Source organism: Sminthopsis crassicaudata, chromosome 3, assembly GCF_048593235.1.
Source record: "Sminthopsis crassicaudata isolate SCR6 chromosome 3, ASM4859323v1, whole genome shotgun sequence".
In the NCBI taxonomy this organism is placed as follows: domain Eukaryota; kingdom Metazoa; phylum Chordata; class Mammalia; order Dasyuromorphia; family Dasyuridae; genus Sminthopsis; species Sminthopsis crassicaudata.
In genome coordinates this window covers 206,926,854-206,954,206 of record NC_133619.1, presented here as the reverse complement: position 1 = coordinate 206,954,206, position 27,353 = coordinate 206,926,854, and the positions used below count along the sequence as shown (strand labels likewise).

General features: G+C 36.1%; 2 protein-coding genes across 5 annotated transcripts in view; one reads left to right on the top strand and one right to left on the bottom strand.

Moving 5' to 3' along the window:
* The window catches only part of CRYBG3 (crystallin beta-gamma domain containing 3), a 140,435-nt gene extending 134,972 nt beyond the window's left edge, over window positions 1-5,463 (top strand). For 2 of the 3 annotated variants that reach the window (XR_012487920.1, XR_012487919.1), the window contains 2 exons: window positions 302-394; window positions 5,326-5,463. The gene's annotated coding sequence lies outside the window, so the exon portion shown is untranslated. The remainder of the gene's footprint in view (window positions 1-301; window positions 395-5,325) is intronic. The other variant, XR_012487922.1, reaches the window with a different exon arrangement.
* RIOX2 (ribosomal oxygenase 2) lies at window positions 359-27,353 on the bottom strand. Of its 2 annotated transcripts, none has more exons than XM_074299836.1 (10): window positions 27,113-27,353; window positions 20,359-20,794; window positions 13,905-14,024; window positions 11,390-11,518; window positions 9,200-9,303; window positions 6,290-6,392; window positions 5,248-5,419; window positions 4,018-4,106; window positions 1,863-1,992; window positions 359-655 (listed from the first exon to the last, which is right to left on the bottom strand). In XM_074299836.1, the coding sequence occupies exons 2-9, from the start codon at window positions 20,788-20,790 to the stop codon at window positions 1,882-1,884; spliced, it is 1,260 nt and encodes a 419-aa protein (XP_074155937.1). In that variant the 5' UTR covers window positions 20,791-20,794; window positions 27,113-27,353; the 3' UTR covers window positions 359-655; window positions 1,863-1,881. The 2 variants fall into 2 exon arrangements, with proteins under 2 accessions (XP_074155937.1, XP_074155936.1); XM_074299835.1 differs by having other exon boundaries at window positions 359-608; window positions 1,897-1,992.

Genomic DNA, 27,353 nt, shown 5'->3' with positions numbered 1-27,353 from the left:
CACTGGATTAAATAAAATAAACTTGTCATACACAGATGTGGTTTCTTCACTTTTTAAATGCCTCTTTCTGAAAATAAAGGTGGCCTGATAACTTAATATATATTCATACAAATACTGTTTTAAGAGATAGATCTGGCCCCTTGAATTTAGCGAAGATGGGGCAAGTGCACAGTTTATCTATCATTGGCTATTACCTTACACATAGCCATTTTATTCCTCTTCAGAATACTTTGAAAACTTATCTTGGTTCTCACAGTAGTTTAAAACGAACCATCTTAAATGGACCTTTTTCCTAAAACAGGATGAAGATTTGGCTGGATTTGGCAGAGACAGTAAGACAAAACTGTGGATATATAAATGGCCTAAGCAAAGATAGCAAATGATTCTTTATTAAGTAAGTGGAAAAATTGTTTTATCCTTTTATAGGAAGCAGTGATTTGGCAAAGGCACTAGATTACTTCTATTAGGCATTCAGTCCAGAGTGCTAATACCAGGTTTTCTTTTTCTGCATCGGTTTTTAGTTTCAGTTCCTTAACAGAAATAATTTCAGAACTCCAAAGTTGTTTCAGGGCATCCATATGGGATAAAGAAAAACGAAGTCCAAGAGCCTGAAAGGGAGGGAAAAAAATCGCATTTAAGTCCAACATTTCCCAAACTACATTCCATAGAACCTTGGTGGTCTATGTGGAAATTTCAGTCATATAGTGAGACATCTACAAGAATCCTATCTATATCCAACAGAGACTAGTATACCTCTTCAGAGAAAAACTCTGAATGAAAGATACTGAGCCATGAAAATAGAGACAAAAAGTGAGGTACCCACACACACAAAAATAATATCAATGATAATGGCCATTAAATGTTTCCCTAGGTAAAAATCATGAGTTAGTAAGAACAATACTGTCTACTATGCTAACTGTCAAAATTGCCAATGAACTACCATAACCAAATATAACAAAATCTCATTATTGTATTGTCTTTTCCTTCATTTATCCTCCTCTTATTTCTTCTCATTCTGTACACCTCCCAAAAGTAAACCACTGTAGAGCTTCAAATGGTCTACGGTAGAAAATTTACGTACTGATTCAGTAGGGGAAGCATTATGGTAAAAGGGAAAGAAAATAATCTTAAAAAGATGAACTTTTTCAACCTTAAATTCTATGATAAAAATGTTTTTGCAGTGACCTTACATTGGCCCCTATTTCTTTCCCTATACAAAAAGACTAAAAATCCTTTTTGAATCAGTCTTGGCACGACAAAAAAAATTATTATTTCAAACTCATGGAAGCAATCAGTTTGGTAACTAGACTTTGATAAGTTTAAAACATTGATAGAACCAAAAATGGTAACTACATGGGCTCTTTAAGAATGGATATTTTGGCCCAGACCAAGAGGAGATTAATTGTTCCCACAACATAAGATGGGGGAAGGAACTTTGTATGTTGGAGAAAAAGTGAAAGGATTATGCCTTCAAAGTCCATCAGGGGTGGGTGGTGCTCTTATCATCCTATATGTTGCCCCTGAAGAGGTAGAGGAAAGTGGAGAGAAAAGAGGTCCTAGAGTTTTAATGATGTTTGATCACTTACAATCTTTGAGTTTCAATTTTTCTCCACAAAATGAGAGGGTTGAACTAGAAAACCTCTGAAATCCTTTCTAGCATTAAATTTATGATTTTCTGCTAAACTGAGAAAATGGATATGATAAGCCCTTTCTAGAAAGATAGCATATACTTCTTTCAAGCTTTTCTGAAGTTTGGGAAACAATGGTATAAAGAAAGCTTTGTTGTTACTAATCAACCAATAAAGTTACCCTCAAAGTAAAAATGACTTCAAAACATTACTATTTTTACCAGCCAAACTCACAAAAGTTTATTCATTCAGTTCAGCAGAAACAAACCTCAGCCATTTCATTGTCATTTCCAAACATCATGTGTGCAGTCCGCTTATTCCTCAAAGAATGATAAATGTAAACCATCTGCTCTTGAGTCTCACCCTTAAAGAGAATTTTAAAAAATCAGTAGCTACAAAATCTGCAGGCATAAAGTGGTATTAAAAGCTTTAAAAAGTTTTGGTTGGAAACTACTCACTATTTTTGACAGATTAATTTCTTAAATACTCTAAAGCTTTGCTAATTTGAAAGAGAATATCTCATTTAGTGAAACCTCAAACTATAACTAGCTATGACCTCATCATTTTAAGTATAGTCCCCCATTGTAAATATATACAGCATAAACATATTTCTTCATCATATGTGACTAGTCCATAACCACCTTAAAAAGTCCCCCAAAGGGTGGATCTTTAGATCTACATATTATGGGGGCAATTGAACATAGGGACTTTTTCATTACTTATCTGTCAGAAAAATAAAAAGATACACATATGTGGAAAGCTAAGCTTACAGAGAGGTCACAAGATAAGAGTTCAGGTAATGGAAAGAACAATTTGGCTGGAAGTGGAAGATTTCATGGTTAAGAAGGGTTTTGTTATATGAATCTAAAGTATTTAGATGGAAGTAGGGAAAACATCAACAAGGGGAGAAGTATGAGCAAAGTCATAGTAAGCCAGTTTAGTTAAAGCAAAGGTCCACTTTTTATGTAGAACCTTTTAGGCTTTATACATCTTGCCACAGATTCCAGATAACCAGAGAAGGTAAAGACCTCAAATTTAATCAAAGAAAACTCCTTGTAACCTGATAGTAATTATCTAGTTTCCTAGCAGGGGAATATCAATACCCCCTAAGGCAGCCCATTCTCCTCTAAAACAGTTTTTCTTATATAGAACTTAGTCTATTTGTATATAATTCCTTCTGATTTGTTCTCCACAGATTAGTAGGAAGAGAATATAATTTAATGACAAAAGTTTTTTAAAAATTTACTAATGGGTAGTGGCTTGTTAAGGCAAAATACTATCTTGGCAAGGGCACAAATATTAAAGCAATACCACCACTCTTCATTGTAATGTTCAGTGGTACTGAACATAGTTAGGAAGTTTGTCTTCAAAGAGCATTGATTATAGCAAGTTGCCAAGTCTTTGTATGTGTGCAAAGGAAATGGGGAGGTCCAAGAAAGTTTTTGCATAAGAGTATTGTGAAAAGCTTTTTTTAGAAAAAATTAGTTCAGCAGCTATAGGCAAGATGAAATAAAAAAGGAAAAGGCTTAAGAAGCAGAAAGTACTTTTATTATGAGACAGAGGGGAGACAGAGGGGTGTGTGTGTGTGTGTGTGTGTGTGTGTGTGTGTGTGTACACACACACACATTTGCAAAGCATTATACCAATTATATTTTACAGATAAGAGAACTGAGGCAAACTCAGGTTATCTGAGGTTGATTTGAACTTTGGTCTTCTGACTCCAAGTCTGACACTCTTAATTGCTAAGCTACCTAGCTGTAAATAGTGACACATTTTGAGCCTAGATGATTGATTCATAGTAGGAAACTATTAAGGGATAGTTAAAAATGAAGCCTGGTTTTCAGGTGTATTAAATCTTAACTGCTAAGAGCTCATATATTCTGGCTTTACTATTTAACTGCTTTTTAAATTAAATCATTTAACTTCTTTTAGCTTCAGTTTCTTCATCTGTAACATTAGAAGGTTGAATAAGATACCCTGCATGGTTATTCAGCTCTAAATTAATGATCCTGTAGAACACTGATTAGGATAAATATATCTGAGAGTCATATGCACTTAGATACACTGGACAGTTTATATGCTGAATCTACCTCTTACTACCAATGTGATTCAGAGTATGTCATGTATAAAATGAGATTAGATTTAATTATCTTTAAAGTTCCTGTATGGTTCCAAATTTTATCACTATTAAGACTGATAGTGGGAGCCTAACAGAAAACTGTGGATAGTTCAGGACTAATTATAGTTTCCTAAAAATATGAGTGTGACACCTATTGTGATGCTTTAGAGTTAAGGGCTCTTAAGTTTTACAATTTTAAAAAATAAGAGTGGGGGTGGGGTGGGAAGAGGCAAAGTATAATGTAGACAATGATGGTCCCATGATACTCACAGATGTATCCTTGTCTGTCTCCACAGTCATAACAATATAGTCTTTAAATCGAAGTTTTACTTTACTATTTAATTTTGGGAACCTTCCATCTATAATAAAACCCCATAAAAAGAAAAGCATTACTCAGAAATAAAACTGTTCGATTTAATCTACTTAATACAAGCTGATAAAAAATACCAGTAAAACAAATGGCCAAGTATTCTTTCTAATTTGCTTTGTTTCAGCAGATCTGGAATAATTTCCTAAAATAGCCTTGTTTCCCTATTCTCATTCAAGTCTATTGTTTCCCTAAACTAGACATCCCACTACACAAGATGCTATGATGCTGTGAAAGGAGGATTAAACAATTACTGTGTAATTGAGTGGTTCTTAACCATTATCATGGATCCCTTTGGCAGACTGGTAAAGCTCATGGCTCAATGACGTTTTTAAATGCATGAAATATACCAATTACAATGAAATAATAGTGATAAAAGCATTTTAAAACAAAACCAGATTTACATTTGCCAAATTAAGAATTTCTGGACCAATGAGAATATTTTGTTCAATTACTATATAGTACTTTGTAAAATAATAGATACCATGAGAGTCTTATAAGTTGAAAGAATGAATGTACCAAATCTTGTGAAAGCAAAAATATACAGGCTCAGAGAACAGATCAAAAAAATTTCAAAAAACAAACTCACAAATTCCAAAAATAAAGCCAACCCAGAGCAAGATAACAAAAACCCCATGTCCTTTGAAAGCTCTTTTGTGCTTTTCAGTTAAGTTTATAATAGCTTAATGACTAAATTATTTACGTATTTCAAACACAGCTTTGAAATACTTTCTTCTACAATTCAGAATGCAACTTAGCAGATCTACTCCCTCCTTGTGTGACTTTTACCTAAGTATTCCCATCAATCCTTCATGAGATTCTTGGGAGATAAAAGGAAGAAGTTCACCCAATGTATTGATGTAATGGGAATCTTTGTTTAACACATCATTGTTGGTAATACACTATAAGCTATTCCTATAAGACAACTTTCGATTCACTGTTAAGACCATGCTTAAAATACTATCTTATATAACAATTGAGATACTCTGGAATAATGGTTATCAAAGTTTGTTCCTAAAACTGTACCAGGAAAAAATGATAAAATACACTGATACTCTACCCAGGTCCAAGGTGATCCTATGCAAAGGTCTGAATAGGGCCATACAAGTTTATTCTTAAAGAGTAAATTTCACCTGGGGTGGAGAGACTGGAACCATCCCCCAAATAGTATGGTGGCAATCTGCTCCTAATGAAATCCTTCTTCATTTCAGATGATCTCAGGTCTCTGGTACTCTCCAACTGATCTGCAAGCAGCCTCAGGAAGCCACTTAATCTATCTGTTACAACAGCTGTGTCATCTACCTGCTAGAAAAACAAAAGCAAAAAACAAAAACAAAAACAAAAAAAAACCAGTGTCATAAATCCAAACAATTTTTTGCAGAAGTCCCAGTTTATTAGCATACACTTAAGGGAAAAACTCATATCTACTCAGTTGTTGCTGTTCACTCATTTCAGTCATGTTTGTCTTTTCCTGATCCTATTTGGAGTTTTGGGGGCAAATATATTGGGAGTGATTTGCCATTTCTTAATTCATTCAGCTTACTTTATATATGAAGAAATTGAAGCAAACAGGGTTTGAATCATGAAGATGAATCTTCCTGATTCCAGGCCCGTTGTTCTATCCACTTCCCCACCATGACTATAGATAAAGAAGGGGATCATTTCTAAGAGTAACGAACTCTTGTATCCCTTTTTATAAACACTTTATATTTTGAGATTTAAGTGGGAGAAAAGATCATTCTTTACTTTTTTTTAGGAAAACTGGATAGATATCCACCAAGGTGTTTTGGTTTTTTTTTTTCCAATTACATATAAAACATTTTTAACTTTTTTTTTTTTTTAATTTTGAGTTTTAAATTCTTTATTTCCTCCTTCTATCTACTCATTGAGAAATCAAGGATTTAGATTATGCATCTGCAGTGATCCACCAAGGTTTCTAAATAGGTCATCAAAATGTCATAACCACTATTCCTGGGTGACTCACATAACTCAAAGTACTACATACTACCCTGGTCACAAGGATAAGAAGAGGCCTACTTCACTCTGGAAATGGCTAGTGGGAAAGTATTTGAGGTACTCCAGAAACAAAAACTGTCCCATTGTTGCTGCAACCTTGGAAACTCTGATGGAGTCTGCAATTTTCTTCCCCTTCTACACCCCACTGAGTTTGTTTACCATAAGTAGTTGCCGTGGTATACCAGTTCGAAATTTTATTTCTTTCTTTGCAGTATCAAAGAGAAGCCCAGGAATCACATCCAGAAGAAAGTCTCCCCATGAACTGGAGCACATAAAGAAAAAAAAGTTAATATACATATGCATACACAAATGCACAAAGGTCCTACCTCCCCTCTTTGATAGTTCACAGAATGTGCTTTGAGCACAGTTCAAAAGTTCCACAGTTATAAGTATGGAAAAGTGAAGTTCTAGTTTTACATTTGTGTGCATGGATATGTGCATGGGTGAGGTTGTATGTGCATATGTATGTGTGTGTACACTAATGTCCTACCAAAAAGGCCCTGCCAACAGAGCCTAGTCAATGGCAATTCTAGATGGAAAGGTATCCGAAGACCAACCATATGGAGAGGCTCATCACTACTATACTGATTTGATGGTTATTTTTACTATAACAAGACAATCAAATTCTTTTAGTGTAGAAATGTGTATACATATGTGTGTGTGTATGTGTGTAATATATATATATATATAAGATTTTAATAAGGATTAAATTTGATTATATACACTTATATACATTATAATGCACTATGCTTATAGATGAAAATACAAGCCATGTTTTGTGATCCCCAAGTTCAGTGAAGGAAGCTGAAAAGTACTGGTGCACTTTCATAAGCCTCCTTATGCTACTATTGGAGAATCATATCCTTTCATGAAATAGGAAATTCATGAGAACAAAGAAAAATAAGCCTCAAAACACTTTAACTATTTCCTAGGAAATAGCAGAATCCAGCACATGTTCCCAATTATATTTTACGATGCTGATAACACAGAATTCAAGGGAAAAAAATCCTAGTGCTAAAGTGGCACAAACTAATAACTTTTAAAACACCATGACTGATAGTGTAATAGTCTACTCATTTAAAAATGTTTTCGATGAGAAGTTTAAAAACACAAAAGGGATCTTAGGTTAAATTTTATGTTTAAGTGCCTATGTACAGATTCAGTCTTATTTTACAACACTTGAATATGAAATTCTTGGCAAACTAAGCTAAATCAAAATTCTCAGCAATTGTATGTCTAGTTAACCTGTTTGGGATAATTCACAGACAAGGGACACAATCATCTTAAGGTTTGATCCAGAATTAGAAAAAGCAAAAGTCAAATGAGCACATTTGAAAAGGTAAAAGCTACTGGGATAAATAAACCATGTTATCTGTAGGTTTCTATTATCTATGCTTCCTTTACTCCAATTAACATGGAGAATTCAGAATTCTTGTTTAGTCAGCCAGTACACTTCTGGCAGCAAGAAAGCTTATGAGGAAAATCAAGCTTCAGATAGTAGCTCTGTCACTCTAGGTAAGTCAGTCACTTGATTCAGCTTCCTCTTCTGTTAAGAATTTAGTCTTTTCAGTTAGTATCCAACCCTTCATGACTCTGGGCTATATAATGCCAGTACGGTCCATGAAATTTTCTTGGCAAGGGTACTAAAGTGGTTTGCCATTTTTACACTGCTAGTGTCTGAAGTTGGATTTGACTTCTGGTCTTCCTGACTCTAATCCCAGTGCTCTATCCATTGAACCATCCAGCTGCTCTTGGGAATACTGTTGGCAGTTATATGAGGATGAAATGAAAGTATATGTGAAGTACTTTGAAATTTAAACATATAATTAAGTGGGGTCAATATTTTAAATATTTTTCCTCTGTCACTTGTAGACTTCAAACCACTACTGAGACAACACAAAAATATGCAACACAATTTCCCCTCACCTTTGAACTCGGCCAAGCAAAATTAACATTTTGTGTTTCATTCCCAGAAAAGCCCACAGAAAAAAAGTTTTTCCAGGAATAGGCATTAGAACTAGCCCCAGGATAAGAGCAGAAACTTACTTTTGCCTCAAATCTCCAGCACTTAGCACAATACCTAATACAGAACAAGTGTTTAATAACTATTAACAGATTTATTAAAGGAAGTTTCCACATTAAGGAAGTTCCATCTACCAAAATAATCTGGCAGGCTCTTTTGAACTTTGATTTTAGCTGCCTTAAACCCCCTTACTCAGAGGGTCACACACACCATCACTTTTCTTCCAACTATCTACTCATTCCTAACACCTTTTCTGAACAACTGCCACCTTTCACCCAACTCCACATTTCTTAATTATTTTTCAACATCAAAAACGGGTTCAGATCTTTTTAGCTACTTAAAATATCTTTGCCTTCTTCAGGAAACCCTTAAATCTCTTTTATACTTTTACAAGGTCAGTAGTTTTCTTAACTTCATAGTCCTCCCTTCTTTGATAGTCTGATGAGACCTACGGACTTTTCTAAAAAAAAAAATTTTTAATGCATATATGAAACATAGAATTATAAAAGAATTCAATGATAATGAAATAGTTATTTTTTTTTAAAGTTCTTGGACCCCATGTTAAAAACTTTTTTCTTGGTGGTAGTTTTGAAAGCATATTTTGAAAATAATTCCAACACAGCTAATGTTCATGACTGCTTTTTCTAGATTTTCCCACAAATGAAAACCTTGAAGAAAGCAATTCTGAAACAAATGATATCACTAATTGGTCCAGGGACATAAATTTTGTTTTCAAATAATGCAAAGTTTGGCACTTGCCCACTTAAGCTTGCCTCTTATAAATCACACATTCAGATTCAAAAACACTTCTGTGAGAAAGTTCAGTTACTCCTATTTTCTGACCTACCATTATTTCAAATGGAAAAACCACACTTAAAATAATTTACCCAGGACATGAGAATTAGCAACCAGAATCCTACTGAAAGGCCTTGCCTCCCTATGTAAGACACCAGGTTCTTATTACCCCTTGTTATCCTTTTCTTGGAGGTGACTATGATGTCAATGGATCCTTCAAACTGGAAGGCAGGGAGAAGAAAAATATTTACTTGTTCTGGTAGGTGCTGATGGTCACATGAGTAGAATGGGCTAGCCCAGAAGGAGTGTCGGCTTGATGGATGGTTCCTCGGGGGAAGTATAACAAATCCCCTGGCTAAAATATGGGGGGAAAAAAAGTAATTATAATTGATTGTGAACTCTTTCTTCCTATCCTGCTCATGTTTTTAGACAGGGTTCAGTTTCAACTCTTGGACACTATTAAACAATTGTCTAATAACCTATCAATAAATTATAAAGTTTAATTTATAAAGTAGTGGTCTCCCCAAAACATCCCATTTGAAAATTTCACTTCTAAGTTCCCATTTACCAGTCAACTTGTACCTAGGTTAAAAAGTGGCAGGAAAGGGGAGGTATGGCTGGATGACAGCTTAAAAAAAAAAGGATTTGTTGAATTCAAAGTTCTGTGAGTCACCACTGTGATAAAGAAGTAATCTTAAGCTGAACTAAGAGGCAGCCTTAACTTAGAGCACACTCTTAGATTTCAAGGGTTCTGTGAATTTGGATAGGAAAAGTACTTTGTTTTCCTTTGTAATTCTATGTATTTCATTTTATGCATTTAGAAACAGCAGGCTGCCAGAGGCATCTAAAACACAGCAAAAAAAAAGTGACAGTCCTGCTAACTCCTGCTTTAGTTACTCTGGTCAGATCAAGTCAGAAGTAACATGGTCAGTGTTGCACACACTATCTTAGAAAAAAGGCTAATAAGCTAAAAGACCACGAAAGAAAGAGCCACAATTCCAAAGTACCAAGAAAGCCATGTCATACCTAGGAATATTTAATAACAGTTGTCTTCAAGTATATACTTGAAGGACTAGGGATTAGAATTGTTCTCTTTGGTCACAGAAGCAGAAGGTCACACACACACACACACACATGAAATTCCCCACACATCTGAACCTGAAATTGATGCCCTAAGTCATCAATTCCATTCCTATGCTTCAGGGTCCTGCCTACTCTTCGATTCTCCCTTCCCATGGTTCCTGGTGATTCTGAAATATACGTTTTCCCCCAAATCACAATGGTGACCTTTTATTCAGTAACCTCTCAAAAAAGGGGGCATTTTAAAATAGATGTCTACTCTTCCCTTATGATTTTATTTTGTTATTGCTTAGTTTTCAGTTGAGTCCCTTTGGTTCTTGGCAAAGATAACAGACTGGATTGCCCTTTCCTTCTCTAGCTCATTTTACAGATGACGAAATCAAAACTAATAGAGATAAGTGACTTGCCCAGGCTGTCCATTCACTTATTATTAAATGTATTAATTCAGTTAACTTAAGCAGAAAATTACTCCCATAAAGGTGTTTATAATATGGAATGTGTACATTGATTGTCTCCAGTAATTAGCAGTGAGTCTTACTCAAGGTGGTTCTGGAGATAAGGAGGTAGGTAGCTGACATCCTACTACTTCAAGAATATAAATGCCTTACAGAATGGCATTTTTAAACCCTATTCTATGAAACTCTTCTGGGTTCCATTGGACTTTAAGTCTATCCTTTGAAAATAGTTGTGAACACTAGAAGATTTACCTGCTCTCTCCAGCCCTACACCGTCAATGAATCTGGAGCTAGAATTCCAAGGAATAAAAGATAATATAGGTGAAACCCACAAAGTCAGTAACTAACAACTAGCCTTCTGTCACGGGATTTTAAGCTTAAAGAATATTGGTATTTAGTTAATAGTGGCTTAGAAACAACCACCTGAATGTGTTCAACTAAATTCATAAAAAGCTAATGTTTTTAAATGGCTATTAAAAGATGAAAGTCCATTATGAAAAAAGTCATCTAATTAGCTGAGGGCAAGAAAAGTTTTAAATTTGGAGAGGAAGATACAAACCATTATAATTACTGTTACTAATAATGAAATGCACAATCTGGAGAGCGTTTTGTTAAAGACTCACTGGAGATGTTCAAATATTATCGTTCTGTTAGGAAACTAAATGGATCCTTTTAAGAAGTAATCATAGTAATTATAATAATATTAGCTATCACTTATAGAGTGCTTTTAATTTTTAAAAATGCTCTACACATATCATTGTACTTGAGAAGTACTTGAGGAGAAAATGGGAAACCAGTATCTTTGCCAAGAAAACCCCAAAATGGAGTCAGGAAGATTGACCACAACTGAAAAGACTTAACGTACTCCAAACTAGCTAAAAGAAAAGTGACTCTCTAGTCAAGTACCTTTAATGTGAACTCATGTGTTGGTGCCCCAATCTTGTCCTCTGGCTCCATGTTGTACTCTCGAGCAAGTGGCACAGTGGGATGGTATAGGCGCCAGTGTTTCTTTCCTTCCAGTTGCAAGATAAAGACCTATAAAGAGGCACATTCTCTTAAAAAAAAAAACAGAAACATTATCTGACAGTTGATCAACTGCTATGAAATCATAAATCCTGATTCCTTGATAAGCCTATTCTCCAAAGTAAATTCTTCAGTACTAAAGAGACAGTAAAATGTTCGAGAACACAAAATCTTAAGAGATCAGATTTACTTAGGAATAAATATTTATATAGGAGATAGCAGGAAGATATGCAAGGAGGACCCATTCACTTTTCCCCTCCTAGAAAATTCCATGACTGAATCCTGATGAAAGAAATCTAAGAAAAAGCTGATGAGTCACTCTTCCAGCTCTAGAGGTCTGCTGACATTGGGGGTAAAACATATTCAGCACCTAGGGACAGACTGAACCAGAATGTAAAGAGGTTCTAACTTCGCTTCAGAGTAGTCTTAGACCCATACCTGGCAGCTTTGTTGTCCATTACCAAAAGTCTAGATCACAAAACCAGGGCAAGAATCAAAGACCAAAGCGGAGCTTAAAGTCTCTAACTCTCTGAACCAACAGGAACTTTCCAGGGGATGCCAATGGTCAAATTTAACATCAGTTTATTACTGTTCATTAGACTCAAATCCAGAGCAGAAAATTACAGGTCTCAGACCAGGGGTCAGCAATCACACCCTTCTAGGAACATTGAAAGCTTGCATGAGCTGTCCTAGAAATTCTAAAACACCACAAGGTTTAATACCCTAAAAAAAGCAACAGTACCAGCCCAGACCTTCTACTCAAAAGTGTGGAGAGCTTAGCATCGATATCTATAAAAAGAATGAGAAAAAAAAAAAAATTCCACTATAAATGCTAATATGGTAATAGAGATGCTCATGACACTAAACAGGAGAAAATGACAGCAATGCTTGAAAAAAAAATCATAGCTTAGATGAAAGAAAAATTCAACTACAATTCCCAGAAGAGATGAAGCAAAAATTGAAAAAAAGTTAAAAATATTTTTATCAATGAAATGAAAGTGATAGGGGAAAAAAGAGTTACAGAAGAAAGTTGGAATGGGAACTATAAGCTTGGTACAAGAGATATAAAACCTTGTCTAAGCAACAGGTTTTCTAAAAATGAAAATGGATCAAAAAACCAATGGAAAAAAAATATATATATAAACAAAATTCGAAGACTGAAAAAAAAGTAGAAGCAAACAAGATATCTCCTAGCAAAAACTAAACTGGTGGGACAAAAAAGGATCAAAGAGAAAAATTTCAGAATCATTTATTTGAATGCCATGTTTCCCAAAAAGAGTCTAGACATATTTCAAGAAGTTTTATAAAAAAAAAACTGCCCAGATCTCAATCTCACATCATCTAGATACCTTCTGCCACTTACCCTAATAATGGTAGCACTTCTTGCCAAAGCAGACCCTGCTGCACCCACAAATGTTCTTGTTTTGGTTTGTTTTCTGCAGCAGATTGCCACCTCTGACATTCCCATTCTCAATTACCTTCAACTCCCCCTATGGCAACTGATTTCCTCCTTTCATCCCACCATCATTCTTTCATTGTTTACTGGTGCCCTCCCTACTTCCTACAAACACTGCTATCCCTGGTACTGTCCCATGTCTCTCCTGTCTTTTATGACCAAATTCCTTGCATCTACTTATGATAAGTGCCTCTACTTCTCCTCTCAATCTCTTCTTAACTCTCTACAATTTGGCTTCTGGCCTTATCATTTCACCTTATATATTTCACCAAAACTACTCTCTTCAAAGTTACCAATAATCTCTTAATTACTAAACCCAAAGGAAGAGATGGAAGCAATTAACCTCTAATGATGCTACTGTTATTTGGAAATGATCTTAAAAAAACAAAAAAAAATCATTTCAATAAATATTTATTTATCCAAGGTTCTGGAATATACAAAGAAGAATAAACTATGATATTTCTCCCCAAGGTATTTGTAAACTACACATACAGCTTTGTGGGTCCATGGAGCTATATGAGCAACCAGAACAGATTCTTGTGTATGTGTGTGTTTTGCTACCTTCTCTGAAGCCGAAGATAGCCAAATTATTATAGTAATTAGGTCTGAACTAAGAAAAAATACATTCAAAGATTTATTGTCAGGAATTATTTTAAAAACCATGTATTACTTTCAAATCTACTGTGGGACATGTACATAAATACATAAAAATGCAGAGATACATAGGTAGATTATATTTATATATACATTTATACACATACATACACACCCCATATACATATATAGTTTTAGTTATAGTTCTATATAGGGATATAAACATAATTATAGAGACATAGTTAAACACATATAGTTATATAGATATAAAAGTATCTCAAACCTACTTTACTGTCAGCAGCTTACTTTTCATTTTAAAGGAATTAGCAATACTGAAATTACTCTTACCTCAATATCATCATAATGAGGAGGCAAGCCCTGGGACTCTGAGGGAGTTATATACACATTAGATCCAACCAGAGATCCAAAAAAGCATTCCAGCTTCTCCTGGATTTTCCACAGCTCATCCTTTTAAAAAAAGAAAGAAAGGAAACAAAGGGGAAAAAAAAGAAATAAAGACAATTCCCATTTTCCCCTTCCCATCCCCCACATCATATGAATTTGGTAAGACTTAAGTGCCATAGAATAAGAAGCAAGTTTACTTTGAAAAGAAAAAGGGAGAGAAAATGAATCAATAAATATTATGGTACCTACTATGTGCTAGTGTTGATGTCAGGGGTGCCAGATCTTCTGACTCCAGAACTTAAGTTCTTTCCATAAGAATCAGAGAAAAACAAATAAAACCTACCAAAAAATTCTAAGTAATTTGGTTGACTTTGAGATCAGGAAGGCCCAAATTCAAATTCTGCTTTAGACACTTACTAGCTGTGTGACTGGCACATGGTTTCTTTATCTTTAAACTGAAGATAATAAATAATATCCACAATACAATGTTATTGTCAGGACTGAGATAACATATGTAAAACAGCATAAAAATTTTGGCTACTACAAAAAAACAAAAAACAAACAAACAAACAAAAAAAAAAACAGAAACAAAACCAAAAATATTTTAAGAAAAATCTTATCTAGGCTATTTTTATAAATCTCTAGGTTTCTCTTTGGCGCATTTACACACACACACACACACACACACACACACACACACACATTCTTAATGGAAAGAAGTGGACATTGGATTTGCTTTTCACCCTAAAATGGCAGAATTAGGAGCAACAATAACTGAGACCATTTTAGCTTTATTTTATTTTCTAATTTCAGTTATTAGTTCCATGAAAGTCACAGAATTTAAAACAAAGATTCTACTGAAGACCAGACATCATATACATGGTGTCCCAGAATTCCTAATGTAGTTTTAAGCTATTTAAGCTTAACTTAGAATTTAGTCTCTCAGATGACACAAACTAAAATAATTATAAAAATGCAGAAGAAATATACTAAGATTGTCAAAAATCACAAGTTTAGAATGAGAAATGACCTCAAAAGCTTTGATAGAATATTGGAATTTTAATCTTAACTAAGAATTCTTGAATACTGTATAAAATAATTATACTCAATCATTCATTCATTCAATTTCTTTGTCAAGCACTTATTCAACATCTGCTATGTTACAGATACTATGACTATGCCAAGTTCTGGTACTACAAAGATAAAATGAAACTCTTCATACTCTCAAGAATCATAAATTCTACCTCAGTGTCAAACACCTTTAAAAAAACCCTCCTTCTACAGTCCCACCTCAATTGCCATCTATCTCAAAACATTACTTTAAACCAAAAGTTGTAGAGATAATAGCTGTTTTCCTGCAAAGCTGCTGTTGCTACTTTCCCAATTTCATAGAAAAGGAACTGCCAACACTTTGATTCATGGGTGGACAGAACCATGTTCATTAGGGTTTTTTATATACAATAAAACAAATATGTCTCTTTACACAAGCATTTCCAGATGAATTGGAATGGCAACATGGGCAAATTTCCAAAAGAGCAATAAACAAAGGAGAATCAATGATCCCCCTCTCTCAGAGCATCCCAATCCTGGATTGTGATTGTCTGTCATCTGAACCAGTACCCAGTACTTAAAAACAATAATAAAAATGATAGCAGGTTTATAATCTGTTGAAGCTCCTGTAACTTGCCAGAGGCTTCCCAGCAACAATCTGATCAATGCCTTTTGACAGGAAGGAGATGAATAAACTGGAATCAAACCTTGTAACAATGCTTGGCCAATGACTCAAGCATTCACAGAATGAAATATGTCTCTTCCCCTACTCCCTGAAGGGACAGAGCTTGGCATTTAGTAAGTGCTTCAGGAATGCTTCCTGATGTGACTTGATTATTTGATACCTTAAACACTTAATATTAGGTGAAATGTCCCTTCAGGGAGTAGGGGGAGACACCTTTCATTCTATGAATGCTTGGGAAAGTGTAGGGGACCAATTGTACATGCCAATCAGGCCAGGGAGGAGAATTGCAGGTTTAATAACAAACGCTTCTTGTTCCAATAATCCCAGCCAAGAGGCTGAGCAGCAGAGCTAACTAAGGTCACGGCCATCTTGGAGAAAGGAAGATGGTACATGTAAGATTTCTGTGTGTGAAGAAAGGTAGAAGAAGGGATCTGGGAAGGTGCCAAGTCATTTTCTGAAGACCATTCCAGGCAGCTTTCCATAATCTCTTAGATCTGTTATAAGAATATGCAAAGGGACACTCCAAAAACCAAAAGTGCAGAAGAGATCCATAGAAAACTTGCCTGTTCCATAATTTTCTGTTGAACTCTTGATAAATTAAGTAACTTCACTGTTTTTAATATATATTTGTTAATTACTATGTCTAATTGTTAACTCATCTCAAAATGCCTTTCCTGCCTGCCTCTAATTATAGCAAGTAAGAGACCTGCATAAAGAAAATATACTTCCTGCAGGTCAATAAACTCTAGCTTCCTCACACAAGAGATAAACTGTTAGTAATCCAAGACTTTTCTCTAATAACAATGCCTTGTGTCTCTAATACTGTACTTACATTTAGATTTAGAACTTGGAAGGTACCTTGAAGTGCAACTAATTCAACTTCTTCATTTTGCAGAAAGGAAAGCAGAGGCTTTATGTTGGGGTATGAAGATTTGATTACAAAAAATCATGGGGGAGGTAGGTGGCAAAGTGAACAGAGTACCAGCCTAGTCAAGAGGACCCTAGCCTCAGATACTAGCTGTTTGACCACAAGTCATTTAACTTTTAACTTAACAAAATAAATAAATAGATAGATAGATAAAGCATGTTTCTACAAGAGAGTACTAGTTCAAATCTCTTCACTACACATAATGGTTCAGAAAAATAAAATGTCTTGCCTATACCCCAACTTCTTACACTGTAAAATGCATATGGTGTCTCCTTACTGAATGTGAAGGGATTCAAATTGTGACTTATTAACAGTAAATGTTTGAATTATATATCTAGATAACTGGGGTCACAGAACAATTTCCTTGGCCAAAAGGTGTCAAGAATTAAAAAAAAAAAAAAAAAAAGCTAAGTGGCTTAAAGTTAAAGCACATGAAAAAGAAAGTTTTCAAAAGATATACAAACTATCAATACTATATGAAGAACTGCCAAGAACCTCCTAATTGATCTCCTTCCTTCAACTCTCTTACCACACCAGTCTTGTCACAAACACTTCAGGAAAAATAATTTCCTTTGCCAACCTGATGAGGCAAGTTCCCTACTCAATTATCTCCAGGGATTGGGGGGGAAAACAACTCTGAATGTATCTTTTTCGGTCTCAGTAACCACTACTATTACATGTTTCATGCTATAATCCAGGCAAACTGGTCTTTTCTCAGTTCTATACCCTGCTCATGCTAAATGGCTGGAAGATGCCACTTTTTGCAGGAAGCCTTTGCCAAAGAGATAACTGCAGATAATTTCAAAAGAGAAGGCACCAACATTAAGAGAAATTGGAAAAGACTTCTTGCATAAGATAAGGTTTTAGTTGGGACTTGGAAACAACCCAAAGAAATCAGAAGATGGTCATGAGAAGAAAAAGAATTAAATATGGGAGCCAACTAATGAATGGGAGCATGAGTGTTGGGTCATAACAACTGGGTCAAAGCAATGTTCTGCAATGAGAGGCTCAGTCATTACCTTACCTTAAATCTCTGAGGCTCATGGAACTGGATGATTGCCCTTTTCTGGTCAAAATCTTTTCTATAAGTACTTAGAAGAGAAGGAGTAAGATATAAGAAGTCCAAAAAAGGGACAACTTATAAATAATGTTATAAGGTGATGGGACCAACTGGAATTTATTGAGTGCCAAGGGAATGCCATGATCTTATGTGTACTTTAGGAAAATCACAATCAACTGAATAGACAATGGAAAGGAGACCAAGCAGAAGAGCCTTGCAATTATCCAGGCATCAGGTGATACAGATGTGTACCAGGACTGAGGCAGCATCACAAGAGAATAAAGAACTAATATAACTTTCTTCATAATGGTAAGAAGATAGAACCAACAGAATTTAGCAAGAAACTGGACATGAGGCAGTAGATAAAAAGTTAAGGACAATGCCTGACTTGAGAACCTGAATGACACTGATGCAATAGTATGGGGCAGCTAGATAATTGCCCTGAGTCCAAAAGACCTGAGTTCAAATTTGCCTTCAGGCGTGACCCTGGGCCAGTCACTTAACCTTGTTTGTTTCAATACCTCATCTGTAAAAATGAGCTGAAGAAGGAAATGGGAAAGCACTTCAGTATTTTTGCCAAGAAAACCCCAAATGAAGAGTCTGACATAAATGAACAAAATAATGTATATGTGTGTGTGTATGTATATGGATATACATATATGTGTGTGTATACATGTATGCGTATGTGTGTGCATTTATATTGCTGGTAGTGTGGCCTAAACACTGCTTATACTTACTTGTATATAAGCTCCAGGTAAAATGAATTAAATTTCAAAAAGAAAATTCCTGTGATTCTGGTGGCTAAGACACTAGACCCATTGATGAATTTACCTATAAGATAGATGGAAGAGGATGATAGATGGAAGAAGAGATGAATAGATAGAATAACAGAGGCACATTTACTAATTGCTTCTTCCATGCCATGTATTGTGCTAAACTATTACAAGCAAGACAGCCGATGGTCTTGAGTAGATTACATTTCAATAAGGAAAACAAAACATAAAAGAAAGAATACAAGAGACCAGGAGTGTTTTGAAAGGCAGAAGGTTTCCTCCTAGGGACATAGTGAAGAGACTGCAAGGAAAAGAAATGGAGGCCTTGGTTGGATAAGATTTACTTATCAGAGCCAGATTCATCAGAATCTTCTGCTGGCTCAGTAATTGGGATCACAACTGACATCTACAACAAGAGTTCTAGGAACCTGGGGCAATGTCACCAAGAGGGAAAAGGACTCATGTCTTTATTATGCTTTTATGGACTCCCTACCTGAGTTTCCTCCTCCATTGGATTTGGCTTTATCTAGCCAGGGCCAAGGCCTCTATTAACTCCCTTACAAGCTCTTCACCATACCTTGTAAAGAAACTTTGTATCTTTCCACACAATTCATTCCATGAAGTTTTTTTTCCCCACTTAAAAAGTAAGCTTCCTGGTGGCTCTCTTCAACATTGAGATGATTCAAACCACTTTGACTTGTGCAGTGAAGAGAGCCATCTACATCCAGAGAGTGAACTTTGGGAACAGAAGTTGGAATACAACATAGCATTCTCATTCTCTCTTATTATGTGTTTTTTTTTTTTCCTCAGTTTTTCTTTTTCTACCTTCTTGATCTGATTTTTCTTGCACAACCAGATAACTGTATAAATATGTATACACATATTGAATCTAACATGTATTTCAACATATTTAACATGTACTGGACTACCTGCCAGATGGGGGAGGGAGTTAGGGGAAGAAGGGGAAATTTTGCAACAAAAGGTTGCAAGGGTCAATGTTGGATATACTTTGTAAATAAAAAGCTTTAATTAAAAAAAAAAAAAAAAAAAAAAAGGCAGAAAGAGGTGCACAAGCATTGACTAACTTCCATAATATAACAAGAAAAAGTGAATATTGAAGCAAGGCTTCCAACTCTTAATTAATAATCTTTCAAGAGAGTTCTATATATCAAACACCTGAGCATTTCTGAATAGAAAATAAATCATTTTATCAGCTTCAAAGATGGCTCACTCAAGATGAGGGCACTCAAAAGTACCGAAATTTGAGTAATCAGTGAAAATGATTTTTCAGAGACTATATCTATATCTATAATTTATTTGATAGTATCAATTTTAAAATGGCACACTGCCATGTATGAGACAAATATTACTAAAAACTCCAATTCTAAGTTGTTTGTTTTCTACTTAAATTAGTTCTAATTATGTCAGTAGAAAATTCTTCATGGTTATTTGCTAAAGTAGATTATTTTCCACTAAAAAAAAAAAAAAAAAACTGTAACATGTAATCTAATTATACATCTAATAAATAATTTAATGATTTACAAAAAAGTAATCTTCCTATGGCCAAAACAGTCTTGCATGCTTATATTTCTATCCCCAGAGCTTAGCACGGAGGAAACACTTGATAATGTTCAGTTATTGATCTATATATTTTCATTTCTCTATGGAAATCTTCTTGGTTATTTTTTCCAGGAAATATCCAGAAAAATTTCCAGGTTATATTTTATAAAAGATCACTCTCTTTTCTAAGATTGGGATATGTACAGTGGGAGAATAAGAGTGAACAAATTCTTGAATCCAACCATGAAATTCAAGAATTACCCCAAGAGGAGTTAGTAAAACATACACCACACACTCAGCTTTGAGCTGTTCTGCAATGAGAGGCTCTGTCATTACCTTACCTTAAATCTCTGAGGCTGGTGGAACTGGATGGTTGCCCTTTTCTGATCAAAATCTTTTCTCAGTTGGAGGTAGTGTACTTTGCTACCCTTATTTAACACCTTCTTCCGCCCATTCACACATCGGCACACATTTATATCTCTTCCATAGTACATCCCCTGTCTGCACAGATTCTTCAAATCTGTTAACTGGAAAAGGGACTGAAAGTAAGCAGCCAGTGAGGGATCATCTCTCTGAATTAGAAGGGGCCTCCGCTCCCAGTATTCCTTGAAAAAAGTCTCCGTCTTGATGGGCGAGATCAAACTCTCAAAGAGAGCTTCAGGGCTGTCAAAGTTCAAAGGTGAAACAGGATCCACTGCCTCCACTTTCATTCGTTTACAAGGAACGGGCGCTTCGTCCATGACCACATCTGCATTTGTACTATTTCTGGACATAGTTCTGTTTTAGGAATAAAAAGCCAAGCCATGAATCAATCAATATTCAATAAAGTGGTTAGTTTGAAAAAGGGGAATACAAAGATAGTATCAAAAATTACTATTCTTAACAAAATGAAGAAAAGTTTTCATTTTATTTCTCTCTATCCTTTTCTGAGTCTCCTCCTAATTCCCCAAAATCCATACATGATTTTACACAACGTGCCAGCAAGATTTGTTTTTAAACAGAATAGCACACTACTCCCACCTCTGGGAACAAAACCATATACTAAAAAAATTCATCTTAATCTAATGCCAAATAGTCCATAAACCAAGCTAGATACCCTTCTTCCTATAAGGTCTAGTCATCTTGGTCTTAAGCCAAACAAAGTTCTTATAATTCTCATTCCCCTCCTCCCACCTAAAGGAAGTAAGAAACAAAACCAGAAAATATATAGCATATGTGCACAAAAACCTTTTTCCCATGGGAGAGGAGGCACTGGGCAGGCTGGGAATAAATTTCTACAAAAATCCATTAAACATAAGTATGGATATTAATCAATTAAACAACATTAAGTACCACACACTTATATGCCAGGAACTCTGCTAAGCACTGGATACACAAAGGGAGGCCAAAAGTCCCTACCCTGAGAAGCTCATAATCTAAAGAGCACTAAGTTATGACTCCAATTGAAGTAAGGGAAATTTTACCTTGGTTTCCAAAACTTTAAGTCAAGATTCCCCTGCCTGATTCAAATTAAAATAGCAGAATAATTTTGAACCATAGACATTAAACGGATATATTCTGAGAGACTAAGGAATTCTCCCTTAGACTAAGAACCAAAAATCAACACACATTGGATCACAAATAGCCTCTTCCCTCTAAGAAGAGTTCTCTAGGAGTGTGGCATAAGCATAACCCTTCAGTAAGAGTTCAACAAATATGTGGGAGGTAGGGGAGTGGGGCGCTAATAGGGGAGAGAAGAAAGAAGGAAGGAAAGATTATAGAAATGCTACAAAAGATATGGTGACATGAACTCAAAAGTCCAGGAAGAGGTGGGTGTGAGATTTGAGAGCCAGATCTGGAGAGGAATCAGAAGCCTGGTCCTGCCCCTCCTAGGAAGGTCAAGTAGCTGGTATAAAGCAGCTAGGGAGATATGGAGGTATGTGTGACAAAGTAGAAAAGAAATGACTGAGTCCCATTACCCTGATACTCTCAAAAGCTTTTAAAATAAGTGTACAACTGCTACTTATTCTTTTCAACAGTCAATGTGTATCTCTTAAGGAAGAATTTCTTAAGGTCCTTCTTTAAGTGGGATGACCATCCTTCTCCTGTCACAAGTACCATAATTCTCACACATTGCAATGTATGGATGAAACACATAATAATTTTTTATGTCTATAGTACTTCAAATTTTTTTTGGAGGGCTTAACTTATAAGAACTTTGTAAAGTGGGAAATATAAGATTTATTTTCCCCATTTTATAGATGGGGAAACTGAGGTCAAGAAAAGTGATTGCCCTTGGGATTCAAACCAAAGTCTTTTGTCCCCAAAATCTAGCGTGCTTTTCACTGTTTTGTGCCAAGGAAAGCAGAAGGACAAGAGAAGGCAGAAGTGAGACTTATTAAATTACTTCCCTGTCACCCTAAAAAAATGAATCTTTTAATAAGCCAACACTGTTTATAATATTGCTGTCTGTAAATACTATCTGGGTTATATATTAAATCCATTTACATATATATGTGCATGTGTGTGTATTTATTTATTTTGAGGTAGAATAAGTTCTATATACATAAAAACGACTATCAAACATGCTCATATAATTGTAGTAGTGTAGTAGTGCCAAAATGGTTTTAGAGTCAATTATCCTATTCTCAGCTGGTTCCCCTAGATTAAGTTCATTCATAAACAAAACAGTTGCCCTGGATAAGCATTGCAGATCACTCCACAAGGGAATCAAATCCTAGTTCTTTTATCATCAGGGCCACCTAATTAGCTCATTTTCCATTATGGCCTCCTATTATCACGATAAAATTTTCTTTGGCATTATAATCTGGCTTCTTTCAATCTAGCTATTCCCTGTGTACTTTAATACCCTTCTATGATCTAGTGACATGGGCTTCTTTGTTGTTCCTCTCATTAGATACTCCATTTCTCATCTCCATCCATTTGCACTAGCTGCCCCCTACCCTTAAATTTTCTTTGTTCTTTCATCTTCATGTTCTGTCCAAATTAGTTTTCATCCAAGTCCCAGCTAAAATTTTTACAAGAACAATCCTTCTTATGGACAGTCTCTCCAATTTATCCTGCCTAAATCTTGTTTGTACATAGTTATCAATTTTCCCTTAAATCATGTGTTCTTTCAGGAAAGGAACTTTCGCCCAACCTATGGTACATGACTGTTGACCTAATGATCATTGTCTAGTACTTCCACAAGTGTACAGGTACCAGGTTAAGAACTCTAGCTGGCTATTATTAGCAAGGACTAGTATCACCGAAAGAGGCTTGTAAATGATGAATTTTTTTCCTACCAGTGGATTCTCACTACTTTAGTAGGTATGGAAAGAATGCTGTCTGATGGAAGAATCATTGATTTAATACAACTTCTTCATTTTACTGATGAGGAAACCAAGACCCAGAAGGATTGGGGGACCTGTTCAAGATTACAAAAGCAATAACAGAAGGATTCAAAGCTAATCTCTGACTCCAAACCCAGCACTTTCCTGGGCACTCATCCCAGATTTTTTTAAACAGGGAAGTTAATTACTGGCATTGTAATAGTATTATTTTCCCCTTCAGAAACTATAAAGTATTTGTTACACAATGAGATAAACAGACTCTGGTAGCTAGGCCTAGAAGCCACATCACTAATTGTTTCTATGGTAAAATTTCGAGTATTTCAAGTACCAAACAACCACCTAACCCAAGCAAAGTATTACAACAAACAACTCAGATCTGGAGATCTAGAGATATCTGGAGATAAATTTTAGTTAGATCAAGGCAACATAGTCCTGGATTTGAAGACCTGTTGACCTGTTTTTAATCATGTCTTTCATTTGTTTTTGGCAGTTCACTTAATCTATATGAGCCTAAAGTTTCCTCATCTATAAAATGGGGTGTGTGCAGGGGGAAGGGAAGAGGTCAGATTAGAAAGTTTTAAGAGTGGACTAGCTCAAAATCTTATTTTAGGCTGCAAATTTCTCTATCATATAGCTGTTACAGGTCTGATTTTTGAATTTTGCTCCCAAATGACAAAAAAAAACCCAACAAAACCCTCAAAACTTGGTTATTTCAAGGAGCCACTGATAGTTGTATTTTGAACATGCAAAGACATGTTTAAAACTTCGCAATACATAATGGGCCAGGTTTTTTTTTGTTTGTTTGTTTTTTTGTTGTTTGTTTGTTGTTGTTCTGAAATCCTACTGATTCTGGAAATCAACAAATTTTTGAAAATACCAACTCCTGATCCACTCTTGACTACAATTTTCAATCATGTATCATCAGAAAATGAATGTCTTTAGCAAGATCAGACCTTGTTAGTACTCTAACTGAGAATGACAAAGGAAAAGGTGCAGATGTCAGATGAGTCAGTAAAGAAGAATGAGTGATGTTCCCACCTAATTCTAAAAAACCTCCCCCCCCATACACCCACACACAAAACCAAGCGGAAAAACTACTTGTGGGGCCCAGAGCTAAAAGTCTGCTAAAGAGAAATGATCACTTTTACACCCACACCTCTTTTGTCCCTAAGAATAAGTTAAATTTAAAATATTCTTTATTAAAATGTGGCATATGCAAATAATCACCAGAAATTACTGCTTACAAATGTCTCAAAAAAAAAAAAAAAAAAGCAAAATGAAGTCACCTCTGAAAAATTCTGCAATCCATTACTATTAAAAAAAAAAATCACATTAAAAAATTTTCCTCAGAACATATATAAACATACATACACATTTATGTATTTCAGTATTGCCATCAGTTTATTGCTTCCATATTGCTCATGTTTCACTCACCTGAGGTTTCAATTAGAAGTACTGGACAATACAGAATTAAATACAATTCTCATCTTTGCTTATAGAATGCAGTCCACAAAATCAGAAAATCCACACTGTTGAGCCACAGTTCCCTTTTATTGTCCCAGCTCAGTTTCCCTAATTGTCAGTCTCCCTAAATTGTTTTGCCTCAGTGCCTAATTATTCTGGTCAAAATCACCCCTCCCTCCTAATCATCAGAATATTTGATAAGGATAAAAGACCTTCCATTTTAGACATCTAGACCCCAGCCCTTCCCTACTCATCAGAAAGCCTCTCCCAATCCCAGAATATTCGGTGCCTCCCCCTACCCAGTGAAGAGTCCCATTCTTGCTCTTAAGCATGCTGACTCGACCCCTGCCCTGCCTCAGTCTACCCCTGTATCTGGGCCACATATTTAGGTATCACTGAGAATTCACATTGTTTGCTTGGATTCTTGGAGAAGATAGTGTCATTCAGCCCTGGGACCAAACCATGGATCCATTTGGTCCCTGTAAATCTCTCCCTTTGAAATAAAATATTAAGGGGGCAGCTAGGTGGCGCAGTGGATAGAGCACCAGCCTTGAATTCAGGAAGGCAGTGGATAGAGCACCAGCCTTGAATTCAGGAAGACCCGAGTTCAAATCTGGTCTCAGACACTTAACACTTCTTAGCTCTCTAACTCTCTATCTTGTCTCAGTTTTTCTGGCATTACAACACTGCAGTTATTGTGATAGGAAAAAACATCAAATGTGAAAGCTATTTTCATTAGAATGTATTTAAAAATTTTTTTTAATTAGAAAGAGGGTTATGATTTAACCAAAAGATTAAAAAAATTTTTTGCAATCTAAGGAAACTGGACTCCAGTTAATGCAAATATTGAATTGCTAAACAATTTTGGAGTACAAAAATCCTAAAAGAAAATTAATATGTATTCCTATACCTTTGCTAGTTCAGGTCCCAGTCTCTATTGTAGCAAGATCAGGACTGAGCATGGGCTTTATTACAAGTCCTGAACTTATGAGAAGTTGTGCTCTCAGCAACCTCTTTCAATCATCAGTCTAACAATCAAGGGATACCAAGTTACAGACATAAAAAAGCAGGTTCTGGCAATTTACTGAAAGAACTAGCATGGTCCTCAGGCTTCATTGGTTTCAGATTCAAACTTCAGAATCCAAAAAATGTAAACCACTTATGGTATTTACTCAGCTGTGGGTGTTGGGTTTTATATAATTTTAAGAAGAAAAAATACATCAAAGTCTCTACAATTTAACAGGGTAAAAAAAAATTTTTTTTTGGTTCATCAAAAACTATTCTATCCATGCCAGCTGTCAAAAGTGACAAGAATCACTTGCTTGACCTACAAACTAGATCTCCTTACGATTCGTTGGTTGGGTAATTTTTTCATCCTACATAATTACAGTGGGTTCAGATTCTAACTCTCTGAGTAATCTTAGGCATTGTTCTGGGCTTCAGGTTCTTCACTTGAAATCCAGGGAGACTGGACTAATTGACTTCTGGGACCTCTTCTGATCTCAAATAGATCACCTATCTCAAAAGTGTCAGAAGTCAGAAAAGTTTCACTTTGATAAAATGCTCAAAAATGAATCACACTTATTAAAACTTGTACTCAAGCTTACACAAAACAGGTGCTCAATATCAGAAAGGTGGGGAATTTCCAAATTAATGAAATACAAATTATTTAGCAGAGGTATGAAAGAAACCCTAAGTCTGAAGCGCCTCAGCCTAGACCAAAGCAGCGGTACTTAGTCCTTTGCAAATACAATCTCCTCAAACCCCAACACTTTCCCAAACTGAAAACCGGCACACAAAGCTCATGAGGCATGCTTAGTAGCAATTACAAGCTGGGACAGCGAAACTCAGCCAATTTATTAAAGGAAGCGCCCTATCCCTCCTCCCCCGATGACCAGCCACATTTCCAAACTTTCCCCTCATTCACACCAAGTTCCTGCGGTGGCAGGCAAAGCGCCTTCCATATCATATGATGCATCCTCCCGTTTTCCAAGAGAACTCCGAGCCTTAGGTTTTATTAAAAGGTCGTGCTTTGGAAGGATTCCCCGATATAGACGCGTTCCCCCCCTCCCCACCATGGAAGCAGAACTCTCTGTTTAGCGCTGCCCGAGGGTCATCAAAGACAATCTCTAGCCAAGTCCCTCAACAAGGTGACAAGGCTGAGGGTGTCCAAACATCCGAGCGGGCTTTCCCTTCCCCCAAATGATACAGAGAGCCAAAGGGGCTCCAAAGGGCGGGGCACAAGAACCCGGGCTAAAGCGCACAACCCGGGAAAACTGCGGCGCCAGCCCCCACTTACCAAATGGGGCCTGTTGCATGTGCCCCAGAACAGCACTAAGGAAGAGAAAGAGACCGAAGAAGCGGCAGGCGGCCTGGGGCGGGGACGGCGTGGTCACGCTGGAGGGCGGTGTGCTCGGACTGGGGGCGGGGAAGGGGGCGGCCCAACTGGGGCCTGGAGTCTAAGGTCCGGGCCTTTGGAGGAGCTCTCGACCTTCCCCGGGGCAGGGAGGCCTCCTCAGGGCTGATTTTCTTTGTTATGC